The sequence below is a fragment of the Tursiops truncatus genome, chromosome 9, assembly GCF_011762595.2.
Source record: "Tursiops truncatus isolate mTurTru1 chromosome 9, mTurTru1.mat.Y, whole genome shotgun sequence".
In the NCBI taxonomy this organism is placed as follows: domain Eukaryota; kingdom Metazoa; phylum Chordata; class Mammalia; order Artiodactyla; family Delphinidae; genus Tursiops; species Tursiops truncatus.
Window position 1 is genome coordinate 82,591,039 of NC_047042.1, and position 24,493 is coordinate 82,615,531.

The 24,493-nt window shown below is 40.6% G+C and overlaps 1 protein-coding gene across 4 annotated transcripts in view; it reads left to right on the forward strand.

The window, feature by feature from the left end:
* AHCYL2 (adenosylhomocysteinase like 2) overlaps positions 1-24,493 on the forward strand; it is a 165,264-nt gene that overhangs the window by 82,367 nt on the left and 58,404 nt on the right. Inside the window, exon 3 of one of the 4 annotated variants that reach the window (XM_073809924.1) lies at positions 19,999-20,080. The exons of the other annotated variants lie outside the window; for them this stretch is intronic. Coding sequence (XP_073666025.1) covers positions 19,999-20,080 — 82 coding nt within the window. The remainder of the gene's footprint in view (positions 1-19,998; positions 20,081-24,493) is intronic. 4 annotated transcript variants of the gene reach the window in all.

Consider the following 24,493-nt stretch of genomic DNA (forward strand, 5'->3'; position numbering starts at 1 on the left):
TACCATACAATCCAGCAGTTGTCCTCCTTGTTATTTATCCAAATGAGCTGAAAACTTATGTCCACACACTGATGTTTATAGCAGCTTTACTCATAATTGCCAAAACTTGGAAGCAACCAGGATGTCCTTCAGTAAGTGAATGGATAAATTATGGTACATCTAGACAGTGGAATATTATTCAGCACTAAGAAGAAATGAGTCATCGAGCCATGAAAAGACACAGAAGAACCTTAAATGAATATTACCAAGTGAAAGAAACCAATCTGAAAAGGCTACATACTGTATGATTCTAACTATATGACGTTCTGTAAAAGGAAAAACTATGGAGACAGTAAAAAGATCAGTGGTTGCCAGGAGTGGAGGGTTGGGGAGATGAATAGGCAGAGCATAGAAGATTTTTAGACCAGTGAAAGTATTCTGTATGATAGTATAATGGTGGTAGATACATGTCATTATACATCTATCAAATCTATAGAATACACAGCCCCAAGAATGAACCCTAATGTAAAGTTTGGACTTCAGGTGATAATGATGTGTCAACATAGGTTCATCCATCATAACAAACGTACCACTCTGGGACTAGATGTTGATAGTGGAGGAGGCCGTGTGTGTTAGAGGGGGGGGGATACATAAGAACTATCTATATATTCAATTTTGCTGTGAACTTAAATTGCTCTAGAAAATAAAGTCTATTTTTTAAAAAACTAGCTGTAATAAGAAATTGCATGGAGACATGGTAAATAACTCAGGACTACTGGTCTAAACTTGAAATCACTTAGTAAATACTGTAGGATTCATTGGTCTTTATTTTCAGTTATTTGCTGCTGCTTAATGGGAAGGTTTTGCTTCCCTTCCTCAACTTTCACCACTCCGTCAAGTTTTTTTACAATGATAGTGAACAATTACACTCCTTGGAAAGATTTAATTATAGCCTAATGAGTGTATAGATATAAATGTCTGGATTTTTATATTGCCAGGGGAGAAATGATGATGGAAAACATCCAACACCAATAATTAAAAGAAGTTTATTTCACTAAATAAGGAATATTTGAATCTTCTTTCAGTTGTTTTTTTTAATTTTTATTTATTTATTTTGGCTGTGTTGGGTCTTTTGCTGCGCGTGGGCTTTCTCTAGTTGCGGCGAGCTGGGGCTACTCTTCGTTGCGGTGCACGGGCTTCTCATTGCCGTGGCTTCTCCTGTTGCAGAGCCTGGGCTCTAGGTGTGTGAGCTTCAGTAGTTGCGGCGCGCAGACTCAGTAGTTGTGGCTCCGCGACATGTGGGATCTTCCTGGACCAGGGCTCAAACCCGTGTCCCCTGTGTTGGCAGGCAGATTCTTAACCACTGCACCACCAGGGAAGTCCCTCAGTTGTATTTTTTACCCTGTTTACTTTTACATCCAAGTACCATTTTATACTTCAGAGCTTTTCAAATAAATACTATACATTAATCTACTTTGAGTACCAGGGCCTCCCTCCCCTATGGATTCCAAAACAATTTCTGAAAAGATGGAAAAGGGGTGTTGAGTTATACCCATGTATACAAGTAAGCCTGAAAAACTAAGGTGAAGTAGTTGGCTAGTTTCTGACTGGTAGATACACTCCCCTCCTTTCTTATTGCATCCAGATTTTGGGGTGGGGTGAGTGGCAAAAGTCATTTTTTTTCCAAAAAAGAGAATAATAACTAATACTTCCAGACATTTATCCTATAGATGTTCTCACACATGTATGAAATATCATATAAAGATGAATATTCATTATAGTATTATCATGGTGATATGCAAATAGCAAAAGGTAGGAAATGATCTAAATGTCCATTGGTAGGGGACTGGTAAATAAATATTGGTACACCTATAGAATAGAATAATGTTCAGGAGTTTAAAAAAGTGAGGCAGCTCTATAAATACTGATATGGAACAATCTTTAAGGTAATGTTGGCAGGGGAATGTTTATGTATGACATGCTACTTTTGTTGTTGTTGTTTTGGGCCGCACTGCGCAGCATGCGGGATCTTAGTTCCTTGACCAGGGATTGAACCCACACCCCCTGCAATGGAAGCAGGGCTTCCTAACTGCTGCACTGCCAAGGAATTCCTGACATGTTACTATTTGTGTAGAAAAAGAAACAAAAATACTCACACACAGGGACTTCCCTGGTGACGCAGTGGTTAAGAATCCACCTGCCAATGCAGGGGACATAGGTTCGAGCCCTGGTCTGGGAAGATCCCACATGCCACGGAGCAACTAAGCCCGTGTGCCAGAACTGCTGAGCCTGCGCTCTAGAGCCCGCGAGCCACACTACTGAGCCTGCGTGCCACAACTACTGAAGCCCACGTGCCTAGAGCCAGTGCTCTGCAACAAGAGAAGCCACTGCAATGAGAAGCCTGTGCAGCGCAAGAAGAGTAAACCCCACTCGCCGCAGCTAGAGATAAGCCCGCGTGCAGCAACGGAGACCCAATGCAGCCAAAATAAATAAATTAATTAATTAATAAAAAATACTCACACAAACATATATGTACCTAGATTTACGTCTTAGCTCTGCCTCTTATAAGTGTAATAAGTGTAATCTTGAGTCAGTTACTTAACCTATTTGCTTATATGCAAAAGATGGCTCTAGAAGAATGCGCAAGTAGGAGAATTTCCCTCTAGCGTGGATAATCTAGTGCTGAAGGAAAGGGACAGAAAGAGAGACTTACTCTTCACAATATAATCTTTATGTCTCTTGAAGTTTGTGCCATGAACCTTTGTTACCTAGTGAAAAACAAATGAACAAATCAAAAAATAAAACCTAGATTTAAAAAACCTATCTTTAGGACTGTCCTGAGGATTAAATGAGTCATGTATGTAATCTCTTGCGGTGCTGCTTGGCATATAGTAAATGTATATACAATAAATGATAGCCTTTGTTCTTGTTTTTTTCCCTCCAATTCCATAATTACTGTTTGGAGGATTTATTGTCTTCACCTAGGCCTATTCAGATTGTCAATCTGAATAGATCTGTGAACTCTTTGAAATTGTATACCAAATTTTGTGTAAGCAGACACCAAACACTGTAGATTCTAGAGAGAGGGTATGTGACTTTCATCATATTTTCTAAGGAGGGTCGCATGGCCCTAAAAAAATTAAGACACGTGATCTAAGCCATTTTGCTATTTTCTGTTTCCTTCCACCAGAAAATACTCTGCTGTCAGTTTTCTCTTTATAACTAGTATCTTTTTTCTTGTTGTTGCTATTAAAAACATGAAGCCGTAAAGCACCATGACAGTTTGGAGACTTACAGAGTTAGGTATAACTTATTATTTCTTCAAGTCCCAAATCTAATATTATTTCCTCAGTGAAGCCTTCACAGATCTCATAGGTGTTGAGCTGTGTTCCTGCAGCTCTTTGGTTGTTATTGTAATCTCTCTTGCTACTGAACTTTAGGCCTTCCAAGGTAGAGGCCGTATATTTTCAATAAATATATATTGAATACCTGTATGTATCAGATATTATGCTAGGTGAACAATACAGATAAGGTCCCTGCCCTCTTAAAGCTTAAATTCCAGAATGGGGAGGGGAAAAAAAAAGTAATTTCAGATAGTGATAACTGAAGAAAATAAAATAAGGTAGTGGTTCAGAGTGATGGGAGCAGGGCCAGATAGGATGATCAGGGAAGGCCTTGAAGAGGTGACATTTGAGCTGAGACCTAAAGGATGAACTTGGGTTGTGTATAAAATGTTTTATACAACTCCACGCACTTACACACTTACAATCTTTTTTTTTTTTTTTTTTTTTGCGGTACGCGGGCCTCTCACTGTTGTGGCCTCTCCCATCGCGGAGCACAGGCTCTGGACGCGCAGGCTCAGCGGCCATGGCTCACGGGCCTAGCTGCTCCGTGGCATGTGGGATCTTCCCGGACCGGGGCACGAACCCGTGTCCCCTGCATCGGCAGGCGGACTCTCAACCACTGCGCCACCAGGGAAGCCCCGCACTTACAATCTTGATTGTGTTCTTTGTCATTTTCTTCAGGTTACCTTAGAATGGTAATTGCTAATTGAATTTAGTTTGCACACACATTCTGTATTTATTTGTGTTCAGCTATAGTTCTTCTGCTTTCCCTTTCTTTCCTTAAGAGTGAGCTCTTGAGCTGACTTTTTTGAATCTAGGAAGAACTTTATTCTTTGTCTGTCTGTGTTTTAACTTGATACCCAGGATTTTATAAACAGAGTACCACCATCCCTAGACATTCCTCCTTGGGTGTATGTGCTGTGTATTACTTCATTTCACTCTCTCAGTAAGTAATACGTTTGAAGCAAGTCTCATTGTAAGTACTAGGGATATGTTAGTCACCATAATAGATGATCTGGGAGTTCTAAACAGTAGTCAGTTTAGAGATTTCCCAAGTATTTTGACAAAAGTAAAAATTTTTACCATAGAGAATCTAGTTCTCCCAAAGTTAGGTTGCACCTGGAAAAATGTCATGCTCTCTTTTTGCCCTGTGTTGGGTAGCACAATGATGACCTTCAAATCACTCTTGAGAGCTAACATGGTCTTGTTATCCCACAATCAGAATATCCTTGATAATTTTGATGACTACCTTAAGAAAATGGCCCTCTGTTGCACTGGTTAGTCAGAGAGGTAGGTTTCCGTTTCTTGAATTAAAGGGCCTCATTGAATGGGTGGGTCAGAGTACATTTTCCTATAAAGAGACTAAGTTCCCTGGATTCTACACTGAACTGTGGGACAAGTAGATAAGTAGTTGAGTAGAGTTGTTGACTATCAGAATTTAGAACCAGTTTTCTCCTAAGATTACTTTGTTGCATAAATCCCTTAGCGAGGATCTCTTTATGAATGCCTATGCTTCTATTTTCTTGACAGAAAAAGAGAGAAAAAAAAAGCAGAACAGCTCAGAATCAGGTCTCAATCACTGGATCTCTGGGCTTTCAGATTGCACCGGCTGCCCTGTTTCCTGATAGGTTTGGGATTTCCACCATGAAGGTCATGTAGATTTTTTTCTTTCTCTCCTTGTCAGGTACCTATCTGAATTAGAATTAAAGGAGAGTCTTATTATTTTTAGAACAGCAGGCCCCATTACTGTCTACTAATTATTTCAACAAAATTTATAACTCCTGAGTAGACTCTACCTCTAATCCTAAAGGTTTGTCTTTCTGTTTTATTCAGTTTTTAATTTGTGGTTTTTCTGGAAGAGTTTGATGCCAAAATATTGGCTCTCTGTACACCGATGCCAAAGTGAGATACAGAGACAGAGTTTTGGAAGAGAAAGAAAGTAGCTTTATTCTTTGCCAGACAAAGAAGAAACAGCGCAGGCTAATGCTCTAAGAACTGTGCCCCTCTCCCTGGGAAATAGGGAGAGGTCTTATAGACAGGACTAGCGGTCATGGGTAGGTGATAAGGATCAAGGCAGTAATGGGCTTGCATTCTTCTGATGGATTGGTGGTGAGGTAAGTAGGAGTCAGCATCATCAGCCTTCAGGTTCCAACTGGTCTGGGGTCTAGGTGTTTGTGGACAGCATACCATCATTAATCGTTGATCATCAACTTCTCCCACCTGGAGGGGGTTTCAGTATCTGCAAAACAGCTCAAAAATATCTTCGTGTGTATCCATTGATGGGGAACCAGGACCTTGCCCCCAGGCTGCACTATTGTTTCTCTTGACTCTTTGTTTCTCCATTGTCTTGCATCCCCCTCCCTTCCCTAATTAACACCTGCTTGAATCTGCCAGTTGGAAGTTGGGGAAGGTCATGGAGGCTAAATGAAGGCTATTTCCTGTGATCAAAGAAATGGGGGACACAGAAAGACTTTGTGCCCAGGAGCCCCACAGAGCCCTGCTCTGTATCAATCTCCCCTTTTCTTTGAAACTCCCCAATCTTGAGGAGAACAGGTGTTGGACAAGGAAGGAATAATCATTTTGGATAGGGATGTTAATCATAAACTCAGCAGAGGCTCGGTTTTAAGGGGACTCAGTTTTAATCCCCACTTCGGTTTTATCTTTCCCAAAATCTTTTAGGGAATGGGGCAATAAACATGCTAACTACTTCCTGCTGAGATAGGGCATAGTCCTGCCTAAATTTGGGGGAATAGATAACGAATTAGAAATATTTGAGTTCCAAGTCCTGGATTCGAGTTTTACATGATTAAGATCTCAATCCCTTGTTCTACCATTTTGGTGCAGCAAAACCAGTTAGAGATAAGAGGAGTGATAACTAGAACTTTAGTAGAAAGAATAGATCTCATTTCTTTAGGAATTCAGGAGCATAAGTCTGAAGCCCAGTCTAGAACCAGAACTTCAGAGAGACTTGTTTTAGCCAGCTGTTTTCAAACCATTCCCTGTATGGGGAAAACCCATCAAGGCAATCCTGAAGACCCAGAAATAGGAAGCTGACCACATATCTAGCAGTTAGAATTATCGAAAGAATCAGCATATGAATCTATAGGTAGAAGGTATGAGAAAGAAGAAAACAGAACTTTCATTCCACTTGTTGGAACAAATACTTAAAGTTTCCCAAAGGGTGAGATGTCTGCTTTTCGGGAGGACACTTGCTGGCTGTAGGCAGGCTTGGTTGGTCAGTTTCTGGTAATCTTCTTACTCTGGTATGATGTACCCACGGTTATACTCCATCCAGTTTTAGAGAGGCGTGAGTAGTAAGAAGAACCTCATAGGATCCCTTCCATTTTTCTTCAAGCTGTTGCTCAGGTCATTGCTCTTTTTCACACTTTCAGCAGCACCTGGTCTCCTGCTTTGAATGGAGGTCAGGTAGCTTCCAGGTGAGGGGGAGACCTGTGGAACACAAACTCACACGTAGCAGTTCAGAATTGTCCAGTCTGTTGAACATACTGTTTAATTTTTACCTCCTGTGTTAGAAATGTTCCTCTTTTTACTCTTAGGAGCTAAGAGTGGTCTCCTCTGTATAATTTCATAAGGGCTCAATCCTAGCCCGCTTCTAGGGGCCACCAGTATACAGAGGAGAGCAACTGGAAAGACCTTGTCCCATTTTAGATGAGTTTTTTTCTTTCATAGCTTGGCGAGAGTTTTCTTAATGATGTCCTTAAGAAGGGTTTTTGTCACTTCTGATGCTTTTTCCATTTTGGCTGGAAAGGCCTCTATTCAACCTTGATCCAAGTGTAATCCTCTCAAGTCTTTAGCCAAAATCTCATTGAAGAATATAGGGAAATTTTTAAATCCTCATGGAGTCTGACATAGCTCAGAAAATTCAAGTTTGCAGCAATACAGGAATGAATGCATCTGAAATCACATCCGAAATGGTCACCTAGTTTTACCATCATTACTCCATTTTGACTTTCAAATGCATTTCCCTCCTCAATGTTAAAGCAGATGTCACTGTTAATGATTTCACTGCTTTTCTAGATATGGGAAAATGCAAGAATCTGAGCTCATAAAATCTTCTCCTGAAAGAATCTATCTGAAGGCCTGTTCTGTCAGTTTTTCCCAGAGCACAGAGTGCCTCATTCCTTATCTCCACCCTGAACTCCTTTCAGAGGGTGCTGAAAGTCAGCAGCTGTAGCAGCACATGATTTAATCTTTGTAGAGGTAGATGGCAAGTGCCAGTTTCCTGTCTGCAGGGCCCCTTCATGGTCATAAATTCGACCATGGTTTTGGGGCATTTCATGACCATTTTGTCCCACAGTACTAGGAATGCTCATTCCCAGGTCTGGCGAAGATTTTGCTGATAGACCACTCAATGTGCTATTACTGGACTAGGCCTTGTGAGTAACAAAAAGTCTGTGGACCACCTGTCTTACTAGTCTCTTGTGGTTCAGGAAAATATTCCCTCTTGTTGCTTCTTCCCATATCTAGAGCTACACTATTAAAATCATTCATCGTACATGGAACTATATATCATCATTTTCTCAGAGGCTCAGTCACACACTGGTAATGTAAGAAACAACAATTTTGTAAAACAGGCAAAATACAACTAAAATAGCTAGGAGTATTAGTAAAGTCATAAGTAAGAAGCCAAGAACTTCCATTAGGTGTGGCCCAGTATGTCCAGGTTGTCTGACTTAGTGTGTTCTGTACCAATCCTTATCTTTAAGGGAAATTATATGTTGGCACTGTCCATAAGGCACCCAGCTTAATTTCCTAATGTTGCTAGCCTGATTATCCTTAATATGATTTAATTGTTCTCAACATAGAGGGGCATTTAAATTTAAATTACCATAGTTTGGTGTTAACTACATAAATCCATCCCATAATTGTGGGAGGTTTTATTCCTTGGCTGAAATTTTGCTTGTTGCTCTGAACTTGAGTAATAGAGGAAAATTCATATTTATGGCCAGGGTCAGAGCAGCCATTATTAATTGGCCGGGTGAGGGGATTCCATCTAGTAATATCAATAGTGGCCTGAACATGACTATAATTTTTCTTTTAAAATAAATTTCCTGGGATTTCCCTGGTGGCGCAGTGGTTAAGAATCCGCCTGCCAATACAGGGGACACAGGTTCGATCCCTGGTCCAGGAAGATCCCACATGCAGCAGAGCAACTAAGCCTGTGTGCCACAACTATTGAGCCTGAAGTCTAGAGCCCATGAGCCACAACTACTGAGCCGGCATGCCACATCTACTGAAGCCTGCGTACCTAGAGCCTGTGTTCTGCAACAAGAGAAGCCCCTGCAATGAGAAGCCCGTGCACTACAACGAAGAGTAGCTCCCGCTCACCGCAACTAGAGAAAGCCCGCACGCAGCAATGAAGATCCAACGCAGCCAAAAATTAAATTAATTAATTAATTAATTTTTAAAAAGAAACAAAATAAATAAACAAATTTCCTAAGAGCCAACCAATTAGAGCCTTGGAGTGGAGAAATCCATCCCGGTAACCCAGAAGTACTAGACACAGGTAATTGGCCACAAAATCAACAATTGGATTGATTTTTTTTTTTCAATTTTTTTTTTGCGGTATGCGGGCCTCTCACTGCTGTGGCCTCTCCCGTCGTGGAGCACAGGCTCCGAACTTGCAGGCTCAGCGGCCATGGCTCACGGGCCCAGCCGCTCCTCAGCACGTGGGATCCTAACAGACCGGGGCACGAACCCGTGTCCCCTGCATCGGCAGGCGGACTCCCAACTACTGCGCCACCAGGGAAGCCCCTGGATTGATTTTTAAAACTAGTATAGGATCATGCCTATGATAGAAAAACATTTGATTCATATGCAGAGATCCAAGAAGTCAAGAAGACATTATAAATGATCATACGAGTCAGGTCGAGAATCTTGGGCAAGCTGTCTACTCCTGATGTCGTCTTCTAGCCCTGGTATGAGTGTACTTTCTCCTCTGTTTGAACATTGTTTTAAGGTGATTTTTGAGGTCAGCTGTCCTCTCTATAGGCCAGTCCAGTGCAGGGACCGAGCAGGGCCCTTTGTGAGTGGAAATTAATCCAAGAGTCAATTCCTTTCAGTTTCACTGTGCATGAGCTAGTTAAGAGTACCTGATAAGGGTCCTTCCGTCCAGGTTGGAGATAGTCCTTTAAATTATGTCTTTTCCAGTATGCATAATCCCCTGATTGCAGGTCTTGGGGCATCTGATCTTCATCCAAAGATAGATTACTGAGATAAGCTGCAGTAACAAACTTAGAAAGTGTCCTTTAATAATTCAGTTAAAGTTTACATTAATATAACAGCAAGGAACTATCTGAGTCTTAGTAAATACAGACCTCCATTATCAAAACTGGGATTTAACATTCATTGAAACATCTTTTTCTCTCTAAAATTACCCTCATTTCTACCAAATATAACCAAATTAAGACTAATTTGTTTGCAAAATAAGCCTGGTCTCAAACACTTGGCCTGATTTACATCAGTGGTCCCCGGCCTTTTTGGCACCAGGGACCAGTTTCGTGGAAGACAATTTTTCCATGGACCAGGGAGGCAGGGGGAGGGTTTCAGTATAACTCAGGCGCATTACATTTATTGTGCACTTTATTTCTATTATTATTACATTATAATATATAATGAAATAATTACACAACTCACCATAATGCTGACAGGCGGAGCTCAGGTGGTAAGGCGGGCGATGAGGAGAGGCTGTAAATACAGATGGAGCTTCGCTGGCTTGCCCGCCGCTCACCTCCTGCTGTGCAGCCCGACTCCTAACAGGTCACGGACCAGTACCAGTCTGTGGCCCAGGGGTTGGGGACCCCTGCTTTACATGATCTACTTAGTGCCACTTATTTTTGTGCTTTTTCTTGGTGATTTCACTGTTTAAAATGTCCCCCAAATGTAGTGCTAAAGTGCTGTCTAGTGTTCCTAAGCACAAAAAAGGCTGTGATGTGTTTTATAGAGAAAAATGTGCATTAGATAAGCTTCATGCAGCCATGAGTTATAGTGCTGTTGGCTGTGAGTTCAGTGTTAATGAATCAACAACATATGTTAAGTAAGGTGTCTTTAAACAGAAACATATAAAACAAGGTTATCTGTTGATCATTTGACAAAAATGTGATCAGAGACTCATAGGAGCCTAGCCCTGTATTTCCCATAGGACCAATGCTTCAGTGTTGGCTAATTCAGTGTTTGTCGTGACTTTATTCGAATATAACTACCGTGAATAGTGAGAATCTACTGTATTTTTTATATTCTTTACTTCAATGACATTAAAGTATCTTACAGACATTAGCTCAGTCATCAACACAACTTTCAAAAACTGGCTGCTAGACAGTAATTTATTTGTTATATGGAGGATGTGGGGGGCAATCCACATAGTAGGTTTTCTTTAATGTTCAGATTCTAGGACAATTCTTCCTTCTTATAAGGAATCTCTTAAATATATTATATCCTGACCTTGGATGTAAAAAGATCTGTTTCCTAATCATAATTATGCTTGATTGATTTTGCTTTGAAACTCATCAGAATATTCCCTATTTGGCTTTCATGGGAAAAAGTGAAAAGATGAAAGAATTTTGGAAAGCAATTAGAACTTTTTGGCAGTAAATTGTCAGGTAGGGAAAAATAATCATAATGGTTATTATCACAAACATAAAAGCGGTAATGATGTAAGTTGCTGAGTGCGTAGAATTTGAATGTACTATGTTGAACATGGCTTCTCATATACATATATATTATAGGAACATCTCTCTCCTTCAACTCTGGATTCAGATCTTTGTCTAGATCTTGCTAGTTCTTCCTTTATGTAATTTCTCAAATGTTTCCTTTCTTTTTCATTCATGTAATAGCAATCTGGAAATACAGACTTTAACCATCTTCAAGTTGACCTTAAAGTTGCCCTCATTTCTTTCAGCCACATTCTCCCTTGAATGCATCTTACTTTAGCATATTTTTATCGTATCATTCTGCAGAGATATTACTGCCCTACTTAGAAACTTTCAGTGGCTGCTAGTTGTCTGTTTTTTTTTTTTTAATTTTCCAAATGTAGATTTTCAGTGGATTTATTTATTTATTTTGATAAATTTATTTACTTTATTTTTTGCTGTGTTGGGTCTTTGTGGCTGGACACGGAGTTTCTCTACTTGTGGCGCTTCTCATTGCGTTGGCTTCTCATTGCGGAGCATGGGCTCTAGGTGCACGGGCTGCAGTAGTTGTGGCTCACGGGCTGTAGAGCGCAGGCTCAGTAGTTGTGGTGACGCGCCCAGTTGCTCCGCGGCACGTGGGATCTTCCCGGACCAGGGCTCAAACCTGTGTCCCCTGCATTGGCAGGCGGACTCAACCACTGCGCCACCAGGGAAGCCCTATTTATTTATTTTATTTATTTGTCTTTCTTATTTATTTTGTTCTGGCTGCAGCACACGGGATCTTTGTTGAGGCAGGCGGGATCTTTTTTGTTACAGCGTGCAGTCTGCTCGGGTTTCTCTGTAGTTGCGGTGTGGCGCATGGGCTTCTCTCTAGTTGTGGCATGTGGGTTTTCTCTCTCTAGTTGTGGCACACAGGCTCCAGGGTATGTGGGCTCTGTAGTTTGTGGCACCTGGGCTCTCTCGTTGAGGCACACGAGCTCAGTTGCCCCGCGGCGTGTGGGATCTTAGTTCCTTGACCAGGGATCGAACCCACGTCCCCTGCGTTGAAGGTGGATTCCTTCAACGCAGGAATGTAGAGAAGTCTACATTCCACATTTATTTAATGGCATTATGCTTCATTATTTCATCCTGCATCCTTCCTACCCTTCCCCTACTTCCCACTCTGTGATAAAATTGAGGGCCCTGAATGCAAATCCTTGTCCGCTCTTACTCTAGTTGTTTTCATGTTTAAGAAGAAGCTTTCAAGTTTAAGCTTGATTGCTTTTTGAGGACAGTTTTAGCTAGAGGTGCTAACTATGCAGCAAATTGAACTCTGACCTAAGTGGAGCTCTATTAGCTGTGTCAGGGAGATTGAGGATTCAAGTCCACATTCCACTCCCAGATTCTAGAGGACTTAACAGGGAGTGGAAAAGGTGGCTTGGTGCCTGCTTTAGTGTACTGTAGTCTCTGTATTGCTTAATTGTAACAGTGACTGGATTAGTCAGTGGCAAGGAGGTACATTTAGGGATACTAGGCATAGTTTTGTTATGATGCAGTTTCTTTTTATGGTTTTGTCAGTACTTACTCATACCTGAGTCCCTTTTCTTTCCTTTTACCCTTCAGGTGCCTGTGGTATATTGTATTCATTTGGGGCTTTACTCTGAGCTAGCTGTTCTTTGATTAAGTCATTTTTTAAAAATTCAGTACATATTCATTGGTTCTTTGCTATGTGCTTGGAATACAGGAATGAGACATAATATCTGCCCTCAAATTTCTTGCAGTTCTGCTGTGTAAACAGATAAATGTTCAGTTATACTATCGGCACTGATATGTGCTATAATACAGATCAGTCTGGGTTATTATTCAGTAAATCATAGAATTGATGTTTTTTTTCGCCTCCCCATGCGGCTTGTGGGATCTTAGGTCGCCGGCCCTCAGCAGTGAGAGCACAGAGTCCTAACCCCTGGACTGCCAGGGAATTCCCTAGAATTGATTCTTAACCTAGACCTGGAGCTGGAAATATGTCCTGAAGGAAGTTAGAGTATATGTGTTCAGAGTGGGGATCTGGGGGAATTCAGAGAGCTGAGTGAGGCTCAGGAGATACACGGAGGCTATCATGAAGGGTCTTGTGTGTCATGCTGAGGAGTTTGGATTTTATTTCGAAGACAATGGGGAGCTATTGAGGCATTATGAACAAGGAAGTGATGTGTAAAATAATTGTGCAGATGATAATCACATATAAATAAGTTAATTTAATGAACTGAAGTAGGTTATTACAGGGATGGAGTTACCTAGGCCCTGTCAAAGTGTAGTCTCAGCAGTATTGCCATCATCTGAGAGCTGTTAAAAATGTAGAATCTTGGGACCTATTCCAGACTTACTAAATCAGAATCAGAATGTTAACAAGATCTCCAAATAATTTGTAGACACATTCAAGTTTAAGAAGCACTGATTTAGATGGATAGGATGATGGTCAGGCTTTAGACAGCTGGTGTGAAGACGATAGGACAGATTGCAAGAGATAATGCGGAGAACATATTCTTCCTCCTATTTGGAATACTCTTCTCATTCCCCCTCCCCACCAAATGCACACCAGGTACCCCCCACTTATCCATTACCTTTCAGCTTAAATGGAGCTTCTCTGATGTGACACTCCCAGTACACATGATTGGTACCCTTGCCATATACTCCCATAGCAGCCTGTACTTACCTTATCATTTTTCACACTTTATTTTTAGTAATTATTGAATTGCCTCTCTCTCTCCTGCACAATGAATGCAGGGACTGTCTTTCTATGCTGCCTGGCACATGATAGGCACCCAATAAATATTTGTGGTTCAATTGAATGAATTCACCATGTATAAGAAGAAAAGATGAATTTGGGTGTGTTGGAGGATGTACATGTTATATTTATTAATAATGATAGTAAATGTTAAATAGCACTGATAAGTTGCAGGCGCTGTTCTAAGTGCTTTATATATGTTAATTTATTTTATCTTCTCAGCAATCCCATAAGGTAGATATTCTTAATGTCCCCATTTTAAAGATGAGAAAACTGAGGCACAAGGAGGATAAATAATTTGTCTAAGGTTACACAGTTGGTAAGTGATGAATCAAGATTCAAACCCATCTGGTACTACTCTGCTATGTCTAGTTTTGGACAAAATAGTTCCCTGGCACTGTGCTAAGTGCTTTCTATGTATTATATGTATTTTTTAATCTTTATAACATTAATCTGAGCAGGGTTTTATTATCCTGTTTTACAGATGAGGAAGCAAAGGCTCAAAAAAGTTATATAGATTACCAAAAGATACACAGCTAGTAAGTAATGGAGCTAGTCTTAAACCCAAGCCTATCCAACTCTTAAAGCCTGTAGTCTTTACCAGTAATGATGATGCCTCCATGTGGAATATAAAATACCTGTGGGATGTGAGTCTTAAGATCACTGAGGAACTGAGAGATAGGATGCCTAACATTTAAGTTGGTGGGCGGGGGGCGGTAGTAGGACTTAACTCCGGTTGCTCAGGTAGCGTGGGCATTTCAAGTTTGAAGGGGCAAAGGAGATTTAAAGTCTAGCAATTTCAGCCAACCTCATAATTGACCAGATGGAACTCTGAACTCTGCTGGTTAGAAACCTTAGCCTCTACAATAAGCTGTAACTTAGGTGACTAAGGAGTAGTTATTGCTTTCTCTTATGGCCTCAGAGAAACCAGATGGATTAGAAATACCGAATGTCAGAACTGGAAGGAACCAGTTCTAACCTTCCACAGTGCCCTCTTACTCACCTCCCCCTTATTTTATAATAAGGAAACTGAAGAAGGGAGTACTTAGGTGACTTGCTAAAGTCTAATAAAACCATTAGGGCCAAGCCAGGAATAGAGGACAGGGTCACATTCTTGTATTCTTTGCCCTGTGCCTTATGACTCTCTAGACTCCAGATTTATTGCCTCCTGTTTAAAACTTTTCTGCCATTGTAGTTACTTCTTCATCACATTGTAATTACTTCTTGTTCTTTTTGACTTTGGCCCCTGGAAATATTAACTTCTTGTCCTTTCCCCTCCAGCCCCAAGCATATATTCACTCCAGCAAGTCATCTGGCTTGCCCTCATTAATTTAATGATGATACTAGTATCAAATCACCACTGGTAGGAACACCACTGGCACATAGAACTTCAAGTCCATCTTCTTCTTGGAGTGAAAATGAGATTCTTTTGAGCTATTCACATACTTGATCAATTTTTGTAAAGCTTGAAGGCTGCAGGAGCAGGTGCAGTTTGTGTATCCTTTTGAAGTTGCAAACTCCTAAATGTTCAGGGTGATTATTATAGATAATCATACGCAGCGGTCTCACTCCTGCTCCTGATATAGGTGTATCTTCTAAGGCACATTATGGTAAAATTAAATTAGAATGAAAACAACTTTATAACTAGTACCTACACCTATACCCTGTGCCTTGTGCAGTCCCACTCAGTTAACAGACCTTCAGTTCTCAATTGTAATAGCTACTGTTTTATTTTTGTTTCAGAGTCATTACAGAAAGGTATAATAAGGCTTCAGTTTTCAAATGAAGGATATTTTAGTTAAAACCTATTCTTAAAAAAGTCACAACTAAAATGACATTTAGTTTAGCTAAAGTGATATATTTTACTTGTGCTTATTCTTTTATTCCCAACCCTGTCTTCTTTAAAAGTTATCTTCTTCCATGTTTTAGCAATACCATGAGGGCAGTCACCTTCCATTTATTTATTTATTTACTGAAGTATAGTTGATTTACAATGTTGTGTTAGTTTCTGGTGTACAGAAAAGTGATTCAGTTACACACACATATACATATTCTTTTTCATATTCTTTTACATTATGGTTTATTACAGGATATTGAATATAGTTCCCTGTGCTATACAGCAGGACCTTGTTTATCTATTTTATATATAGTAGTTTGTATCTGCTAATCCCAAACCTCTAATTTATCCCTCCCTCTCCCCATTTATTTAATAACAGATTATGCAGAAAACATCAACAGGAGTACCAAGAACCTAGTACTTTGCTGATCACTGACATATTTTAAGGGTTGGGCTCTACTCTAGCAGTGAAATAGTCCTTTGGCCTTGATTTGTTTCTAAAAGCTTCATTATGATGCAGATCATAATAGATTACAGTTGATGCAGATCAAGCAATGGAAAGCAGATTGTATATTCTTTCAGAGATAATATTATAATTAAGGATTAAAACCCTACTAAGGACTCACCACAAATAAGTCATAGCTTTGGTCAGTAGTGTATAACTAAGCCCCTAAAGGTATAAAATAGTGTTCCAAATCCTACAAAGTGGACATAAATGTATTTAACACATTGGTTATGCAAGTTGCCCCAGAGTACTATAAGATATATGTACAGCATACAAAATTTGACAATTTCTTAAGCCCTTACCATAGGCCGGACACTATAGGCAAATCAAAGCTGGTTAAGCCCCCGAAGAGCCTGAACTAATGAGGGACAGCACATATACCAGTAACTGTAATATGAGGAAAGGTGAAAATAGTGATGTGACCAAGGAACAGTATTAGAGAAAAGGGAGATTCCTTTGTTTTTTAGGTTAGATTCCATGGCAGAACAATCATTTGAGCCGAACCTCGAAGAATTTGTTTTTCGTCTTTGGGGTGTTTTTTTGTTTTTTTGGCCATGGTGTGTGGCATGTGGGATCTTAGTTCCCCAACCAGGGATTGAACCTGTGCCCCCTGCAGTGGAAGCACAGAGTCCTAACCATTGGACCTTCAGGGAATTCCTTGAAGTGTCTGAATATGTGAAGATGATGGAAGTGAAGGCAGAATGAATGCATTTCAATCTGAGAAAATGGCATGAGCAAAGGCATTGAGGTGGGAAAGGAGACGGCATAACAATGACACAAGTAAGAGCTACCATTTATTAAGTACTCAGTGTATGCAAACTTTTAAAATCCTTGCATCAATCCTGTGAGATGACTATTATTATTTCCACTGTACAGATTATAAAACTGGATGGTTGGAAAGGTTAATTACATGGCAGCCAGGATACGAACCCAGGTCTGTTTAACTCCAAAACCAGAGCTCTTAGATGCTCTGCTGTACAGTCTTCACATTCAGGAAATAACAGGTAATACAGCTTACCTGGGGATACAGAATATATAGGGATAAGTAGTGGAAGATCCTATTGGAAAGGATTTATAGAGGGTTTTTAGGAGGCAATGAAAATGGACAGGGATGGAGAGATGAGATGCTTGGAGTCGGATGCTTGAGTCGGAGGACTCAAAAATAATTGGCAACTGATTGTTCTAGAAACTAGGGAAAAGGGAGAAATCAAAGATGACTGAGGTTTTTATATTTGGATGACTGAGGGAACAGTGGTACAAAAGTAAGGAGAAGAAACTATTGTTTGAAGAGTGTGGGGAAAGGAAAGATGGAGCAATCATTTTGATTTTAGATATGTTGCATTTAAAGCGCAGATGAAATTCCCTGGCCGTCCAGTGGTTAGGACTCACCACTTTCACTGCCGCAGCCAGGGTTCAGTGCCTAGTTGGGGAACTAAGATTCTGCAAGCCGCAGCGTGGCCAAAAGAAAAAAAATGTCAAATGAAATACATCATTGGAAATTTAGGCAACAAATGTTAACTTCTCATTTTATTAAGAAGTTTGGATTGGGCTTCCCTGGTGGCACAATGGTTGAGAGTCCGCCTGCCGATGCAGGGGACACGGGTTCGTGCCCCGATCCGGGAAGATCCCACATGCCGCGGAGCGGCTGGGCCCGTGAGCCATGGCCGCTGAGCCTGCGCGTCCGGAGCCTGTGCTCTGCAACGGGAGAGGCCACAACAGTGAGAGGCCCGCGTATCGCAAAAAAAAAAAAAAAAAAAAAAAAAAAAAGAAGTTTGGATTAAAAGGAAGACCAGACAGAGGACAATAACTGGAGGTTGCTGAGAGCTGAAGCTTTATCGAAATTGACAATCTGATTACAGAGGGCTTTATCAAAATTGAAACCCTGACCTGAAATCTCTCCTGCATTTCATCGACCTTCTGTATCTTGCTGTCACTCAAATTGCTTCACTCCGTAGCTCCTCTATGACCACAGCTTCCTTTACTTCCACCCCTGCTGTTCTCTTTTCTTATTGCATCTGATCTCTACCTGCCCTGCGATCTCTAATCCTTTGACACCTCTGCATTCATCTGGTCCAACAGTCCTCTTCTGTTTTCAATTGCCTTTCTCTCCAGTCCGGACCTCCAGGTCAGTCATTTGAATTCTGCCCTTTCTGGCATCTTGCAATAACACCTCTTCCCCGAGAAGTTACCTTCCTCTCCTCCATTCCATATCCAAAGGACCATTCCTTTAACCGACGAAAGCCCAAAAGGGCAATGAACCTATAATCACAATCACAATATTATGACTATCAGCTCCAGAGAAATTATCCTCTGCAATGGAAATTAACACTGTAAGGAGGCCCTGGTTTTGAAGGGGACCAGAGCAGGCATATCTTGTTGGGCTTCGTTTGTGCCTGAAATCTATGGTACTCTTATTGGATAATATACTCTAGGAATTAATTAAGAAGGTAAATAGATTGGGTCACCTTTTTTCTAGTTTTGTCTTATTTCCAAACTTCTGAAGTGTATAAGGAGAAGGGAGCTGGTATGGGGACATAAGGAGGAAGCAGCTTCTGAGGTCCCTTAAGGTGATAGTGTATTAGACTACTGTGTTGGCATCCTGTTTCTTTCTGAAACCGGACCTGTGAGTAAAAAACAGCATTGGATAGGGACTTCGAGGCAGCATTAGTCTTTTTTTAAAAAATTGAAGTATAGGGAATTCTCTTGTGGTCCAGTGGTTAGGACTCTGGTTCTCACAGCTGGGGGCCCTGGTCGGGGAACTAAGACCCCACAAGCCATGCAGCACGACGAAAAAAAAATAATTGAAGTTAGTTGATTTGCAATATTATATTAGTCTCAGGTGTACAACACAGTGATTCAATATTTTTATAGATTATACTCAATTGAAAGTTATTTTAAAATATTGGCTATATTCCCTGTGCTGTACAGTATATCCTTGTAGACTCACAGACGTAGAGAACAAACTAGTGGCTACCAGTGGGGAAAGGGAAAGTGGGGTAGGGGATTAGGAGGCACAAACTACTATGTATAAAATAGACAGCACTAGTCTTGATTGGAAACCCTGGCTCCCCCAAACCTACCTACGTTGTGGTAGCTCCTGACTAGCCTCAGGGAAGCAGGTAATTTACAGTGGGCGCCTATCTTTTGGTAGCTGAAGACCCTTAGACTTTCATGTACATAGCACAGGGAGCCAGCAGAGGGAGTTGTGGTCCTAGAACTTTCTTCAGAGCTTCTAAGTTCTGATTTTGCAAGAGATCTTCCCCGGCTCCATCCAAATCTCCTGTGCAATAAGAATTTAACTTGAGATATGCCTGAGTTTGGTGCCAGATGCCTGGTGTGAGCAGATGGGGAGCTTCCGCATAACTGTTTAAACTTGAAAGCCATAAGAAACTCTTGATCGCAGGGAAACGCCTGTTTACTGTGCAGATCCAAATCAAGCAACTCTCAAGAAATGGGTGTGCCTCCTTGACCTCAATCCTTATTGATCTTGGTATCAGTACCTCCAGTGATGCGTGCTCAGGGGCGGGAGAAAGTTAACAAGTGCCTTATGGGGGGGGTGGGGTTGGAAAAAGAGGAAGCCTGACTGTTGCTGCAGAAAGTCCCCACGGGGGAGGTGGGGATACTGTCTGGGTAGCATTAAACAGTGAGTGTCCTGTAGGAACCTTGGGTGCCTGGGTGCCTGGGTGTAGTGCCTGGGTGTAGAGCCTTGTATCGGCTCTGATTTTGAATCAGAAGATCTGCAGCTGGCCAGTAGGGGATTTATCAGACAGTTGACTAATGATCTTGATTTTAATAGGAAGCCTCTGTGAAAGGGGATGCAGCTTCTGCTAGATATTGTGAACTTCTGAATCACTAGGTTTGGCTCTGCTTTTGGGCACTCAGAAAACCCTGGCATTTCCAAACCACTTTCCCTTTTGCTTCAGGACATAGATTACTCAAGCCTGCACTATGGAGAATGGGGACGGTAATGAGGGCACCTCAGCTTTTCACGTGCCTGAGTGGATGGTGAGTTCTTTGGTCACTTTGCTTTTCCTTCTGTTTCTTGATAATGAGGCAGCCATTTCTGACAGGTGATAGGGATCGCTGTGAAAAGTCCCTACCAAGATCTGTGGTGGGGAAAACAGTTATTATTCTAATTTCTGATTAATTCCTATGTCCTGGGTCAACCTTGCAGCTTTCCTTTCTTTTTTCTTAAAAAAAAATATTTTTTAAAATTATGAGTGAGCTGGGAAGGTCTGAGAGCTGCCTGGCCAGAGTCAGCTTATTGCCTGGTTGTCTGGGCTGGGGTGAGCTTCCCCACTGCTGCTGGTGCACTGCGTGGATTGTGTTATACTGTGATTGCTTTGCATTCTATTTGCAAACTAATGCTTAGTTTACTTCTCATGAGGGTAAAGAAAAAGAATAGTGAGGGGAAGAAAAACAACTTGTAGAAATGGTGCTCTCTCTCAAGCCTGAGAAGACTGAAGACATTTATCCCCTATCTGCCCATTTTTCTCCCACCAGCCAAAACAGTTCCCCAAATATTCTTTATATGTGTGTTTCTAAAAGGCAGGAAATATATAGCTCTCTTTTTAAATTAATTAATTAATTAAAAAAAAGTTTTGGCCATGCCGCATGGCACGTGGGATCTTAGTTCCTCAACTAGGGATCGAATCCGTGCCCCCTGCAGTGGAAGAGTGGAGTCTTAACCACTGGACCACCAGGGAAGTCCCTATATAGCTCCCTTGGTACTATTTTTCAAAATATATTTTCTGCCTGATATTTTTAATATAATTATAATAAGGACTTAATTTGTTGATAAGAACTAGCACATAAAACCTAATGTTTTAGATCCAATTTTAACTTTTGATTTAAAAACAGCAACCATCCTTATGTTCCTGTCTGCTTTCTTCCAGGTTTAGCCTGATTTCTTATAGTCTATATACTGCTTATGTTTTTATATACACACACACACACACACACACACATATAATATATATATTAAATGTATATATTTTTCCCCGTTGAAGACTGGTTAGACTGTATACAACATAATCCAAGTTCTTTTCAGTGTTTATGGAATTATGGGCTTAGAGAAATAACCATCAGTAATGAGACTGATATATAGTAGACCTAAAAAAGGCCCAACTGACTAGCCCATGTTTCAACTCCCATAACAAATATTATTTTTGTTGCGGTTATTCCTCTTGTTGTTCTTAATGTTGTTCCAGAACCTTGTGCTCAGTTTTAAGACATTTGATCAAAAGAAATCCTACCCATCCACAAGCTTATTTCAAATAATGCAGTGTTTTAGAACTAATGGAAAAAATTCAGATAATAATTCTAGTTGGATTTCTAAGTTTGTTTTTGAACCTCCAGCACTCACTAATAACAAGAAGGGGAAGCAGGAATTCTGGTTTTCTTAGGTGAGGGCTCACATTAAGGTATTAACCTTTGGTACTTCTATAAAGGAATATTACAGAAGAATTCCGCAGAACACTGGTGTGTCGATTCAGTCAACAGAAGTGTGATAGTAACTCTTATTCTCATAAGTAATACATCTCGACGCTGTCTTATCTGCTGAGCACATCCTCTCAAGAGGAGCTCCTACTGGACTTTTACCTACTCACCTTCTTTTTATTTAAGTGAACAAGATAACTGTCCTAAAGGAGTTAGTGTGACTATTGCTCAAGCGATACCACCTAAGACTTCCCAGCTTTTAAGAAACGTTCTTTAATAAAGCACAGATCTGCTCTGTCTTATGGCACCTCTTTTACTTAGCGATCTCCTGGCCCTTCTCTCTCAAAAACCAGCAAAATACCTTTGATCAGTAGATTTTTTTAAGAACAATGAGAAAAAGTAGGGAGGGGCTGGCCTCAATAACTCAGTTTTTTCATCGGTTATCTTTCCCTTGCCAAAGATTAACCTCTTGAGGCTTTCTTTCAGATACCGCATAGTTGTTAAGTTCTGACCTGGTCTGAAAGTGCTTTCTTAGGCTGCCACCAGTATCCATTTAGCCACCGCAGTGAGCCACTGAGCACCCTCTAGTGTGTTGCCTATAGATTTCCAGACTTTACCTGTAAAGTGTTAGAGTGCCTTTTAATCCCCAAGAGGAAACCCTGGAGCCAGTTCCCAATAGTGGGTCAAAATTTCCATTTAAGACAGCTTTAACAAATAACTCATGTTCCAGTTTACATATTAATGTAATGAATTTTCCACTGAGACTATCCTTGCCCCCAAAGGAAGTATGACAAGGCTCTCAAACCTTCTTTCAGGGGGAAAATTTAGCAGAGAAGGTGCATTATAATACCTCCCTTCTTGTTAATGATCAGTAGCAAAAAGGGATGGCATACCCCTCAGAGAATAGGACTCAAGACCACAGACAGCAGTTGACAGTACTCACATCACTGACTCCCAGCAGGGAAATAAGCCAGGACGAAGTTTGAAGAACCCGTCTTGAGAATTGACAAGGTAGAGCTTCAAGTTAACATTCCATCATTCACTGGAAAACTTCTGCTAGAGCCTCTGCTCCCCAGCTATTTTCATGTGAAAGATTTTCTTAGCTTTGTTCAGGCAGTTTTACTGCTAAAAGGTTGGGGAACTCATCCTTTTAAAGACTGTCTTTATTAATATATTCTCACTTCCCCTGAGAAATCTTTAGTCCCTAGTGGTAGGTGAAAATACCTCCTCTTATGTGCATGGAGATCAGCAGTAACCTTTTCTTAAGTTTCTACATCTTAATATTTCCTCCTCCCACTCAAGCTCTTTGTAGTACTGGGTACTTTTCCGTAGGAAATCTAATTCACTTTCTTGAGTACCCAACCAGCTGGTTACCCGATTTTCTTTCGGCTAGAAGTAATCCCTTTTATAGGTGAAGAATTTGTTCCAGCAGCTGATTTGGCTTGGAAGGGAGAGATGTCTCTAAGAATGCTTGAACCATATCTAGTTGGAAGTGAGACAAAAACATTTAAGGTATCTGGTAAATGGCCGTAGAGGTAGCTTCACTATAACTCTGGGTCAGGATTGACACTTAAAGCAAAGACCCATTTGAGAAACTGATGAAAACTATGGACCCTCTCCCTAGGAAAATATACACATACACAACATTTTGCATTCTGTTTCAGAGCATGGACCCTAGGTGAAGAACTTTTGACCTAAAAAAATAGAAATGTTAATATTTTATATTTGTGTATCATTATGTTGCCTCTAAAACCTTCTCACATACATTATTGTATTTTCTCAGCACACATTTGAGATAGACAAAGTAGGTATTATTGTTCCTATTTTACAAATGAGGATTACAGATGTTAAGTACTAGAAATGTTAAGAAATGGAGATACAAAAAAGAACCTCTGATCACCATCCTTTGTAGTACTACTTTCTGTACTTGAAAAGGAATTAATTTGTTTTTTCTTGGCGTGCTCTTCTGTAGGGTAAATAGATCTTCTATCCTCCCCATGAGTCCTATTTTTCTTAATGTGTTAACTGTCTATTCTTAGCCTTAAACTGTAGAAATCAGAATTAGACCCAGTTCTCTTTATATCCTGTGTCGTGTATAAAGAAAGGATCACCTCATTCCATTCTCTGACCTTTGAAATAACCTTTTCTTTTCTGCCTATGAATATGTCTCCATGGTCATAGCCATAGATAGGATAAAATGGTTGGTTATGGAGAGAGTTAAGAGAGTTAGGGCGAATTGATTCATGCTTGCAGAGAGTGTTAGATCAGTGGTTCTCAAACTGTGGTCCCCAGACCAGCAGCAGCAGCAGCAGCAGCAGCACCTGGAAACTTGTTAGAAATGCAAAATTTTGGTCCCCACCCAGATTTACTAAATCAGAAACCCTGGGGTGGGGCCTTGCAATGCATTTTTATAAGCTCACTGGGTGATTTTGATGAACCTAAACTTTGAGAACTACTTTGATAGATAAACTTGTTAAGTGGTAAGGCTTTTCCTGTCAGTCATAGTATCCTAAATTGCCTTCTGGCTGTATTTGGTATAGAGCTGCAGCTCCCTCTGCTCAGGCCTAGTGACTTAAGCCATTAGACCAAGGAGTTCCTTTTCACCTGAGTGAAGAAAATGAGGAACCAGCTGAGAGTGTTCTAGGGTGAATAACCTTGGTTAGGAAGAGCAGAAGTTTAGAGACTCATAAAGCAAGCAAAAAGATATTGGTCTGTCTCATTTCATGAAATTGTGAATAAGAGATCAAGATTGTCATGGATGATGGTGAATATCGATATTTGAGTTCAATTAATTTCCGTTTCAACTTTTGGTAGTGGCATTGGGCAAAGTTGCCAATTAAAGTGCTGTTAGATTTCAAATTCGTATATGATTTAGCCATTACAGACTTGTGGTTTGATCAGAGCCCCCAAATTATCTGCAATGATGTCCTTTCTGAAACCCAATCCAATAAGAAAGTAAATTTAAGGAGCAATTTTAAA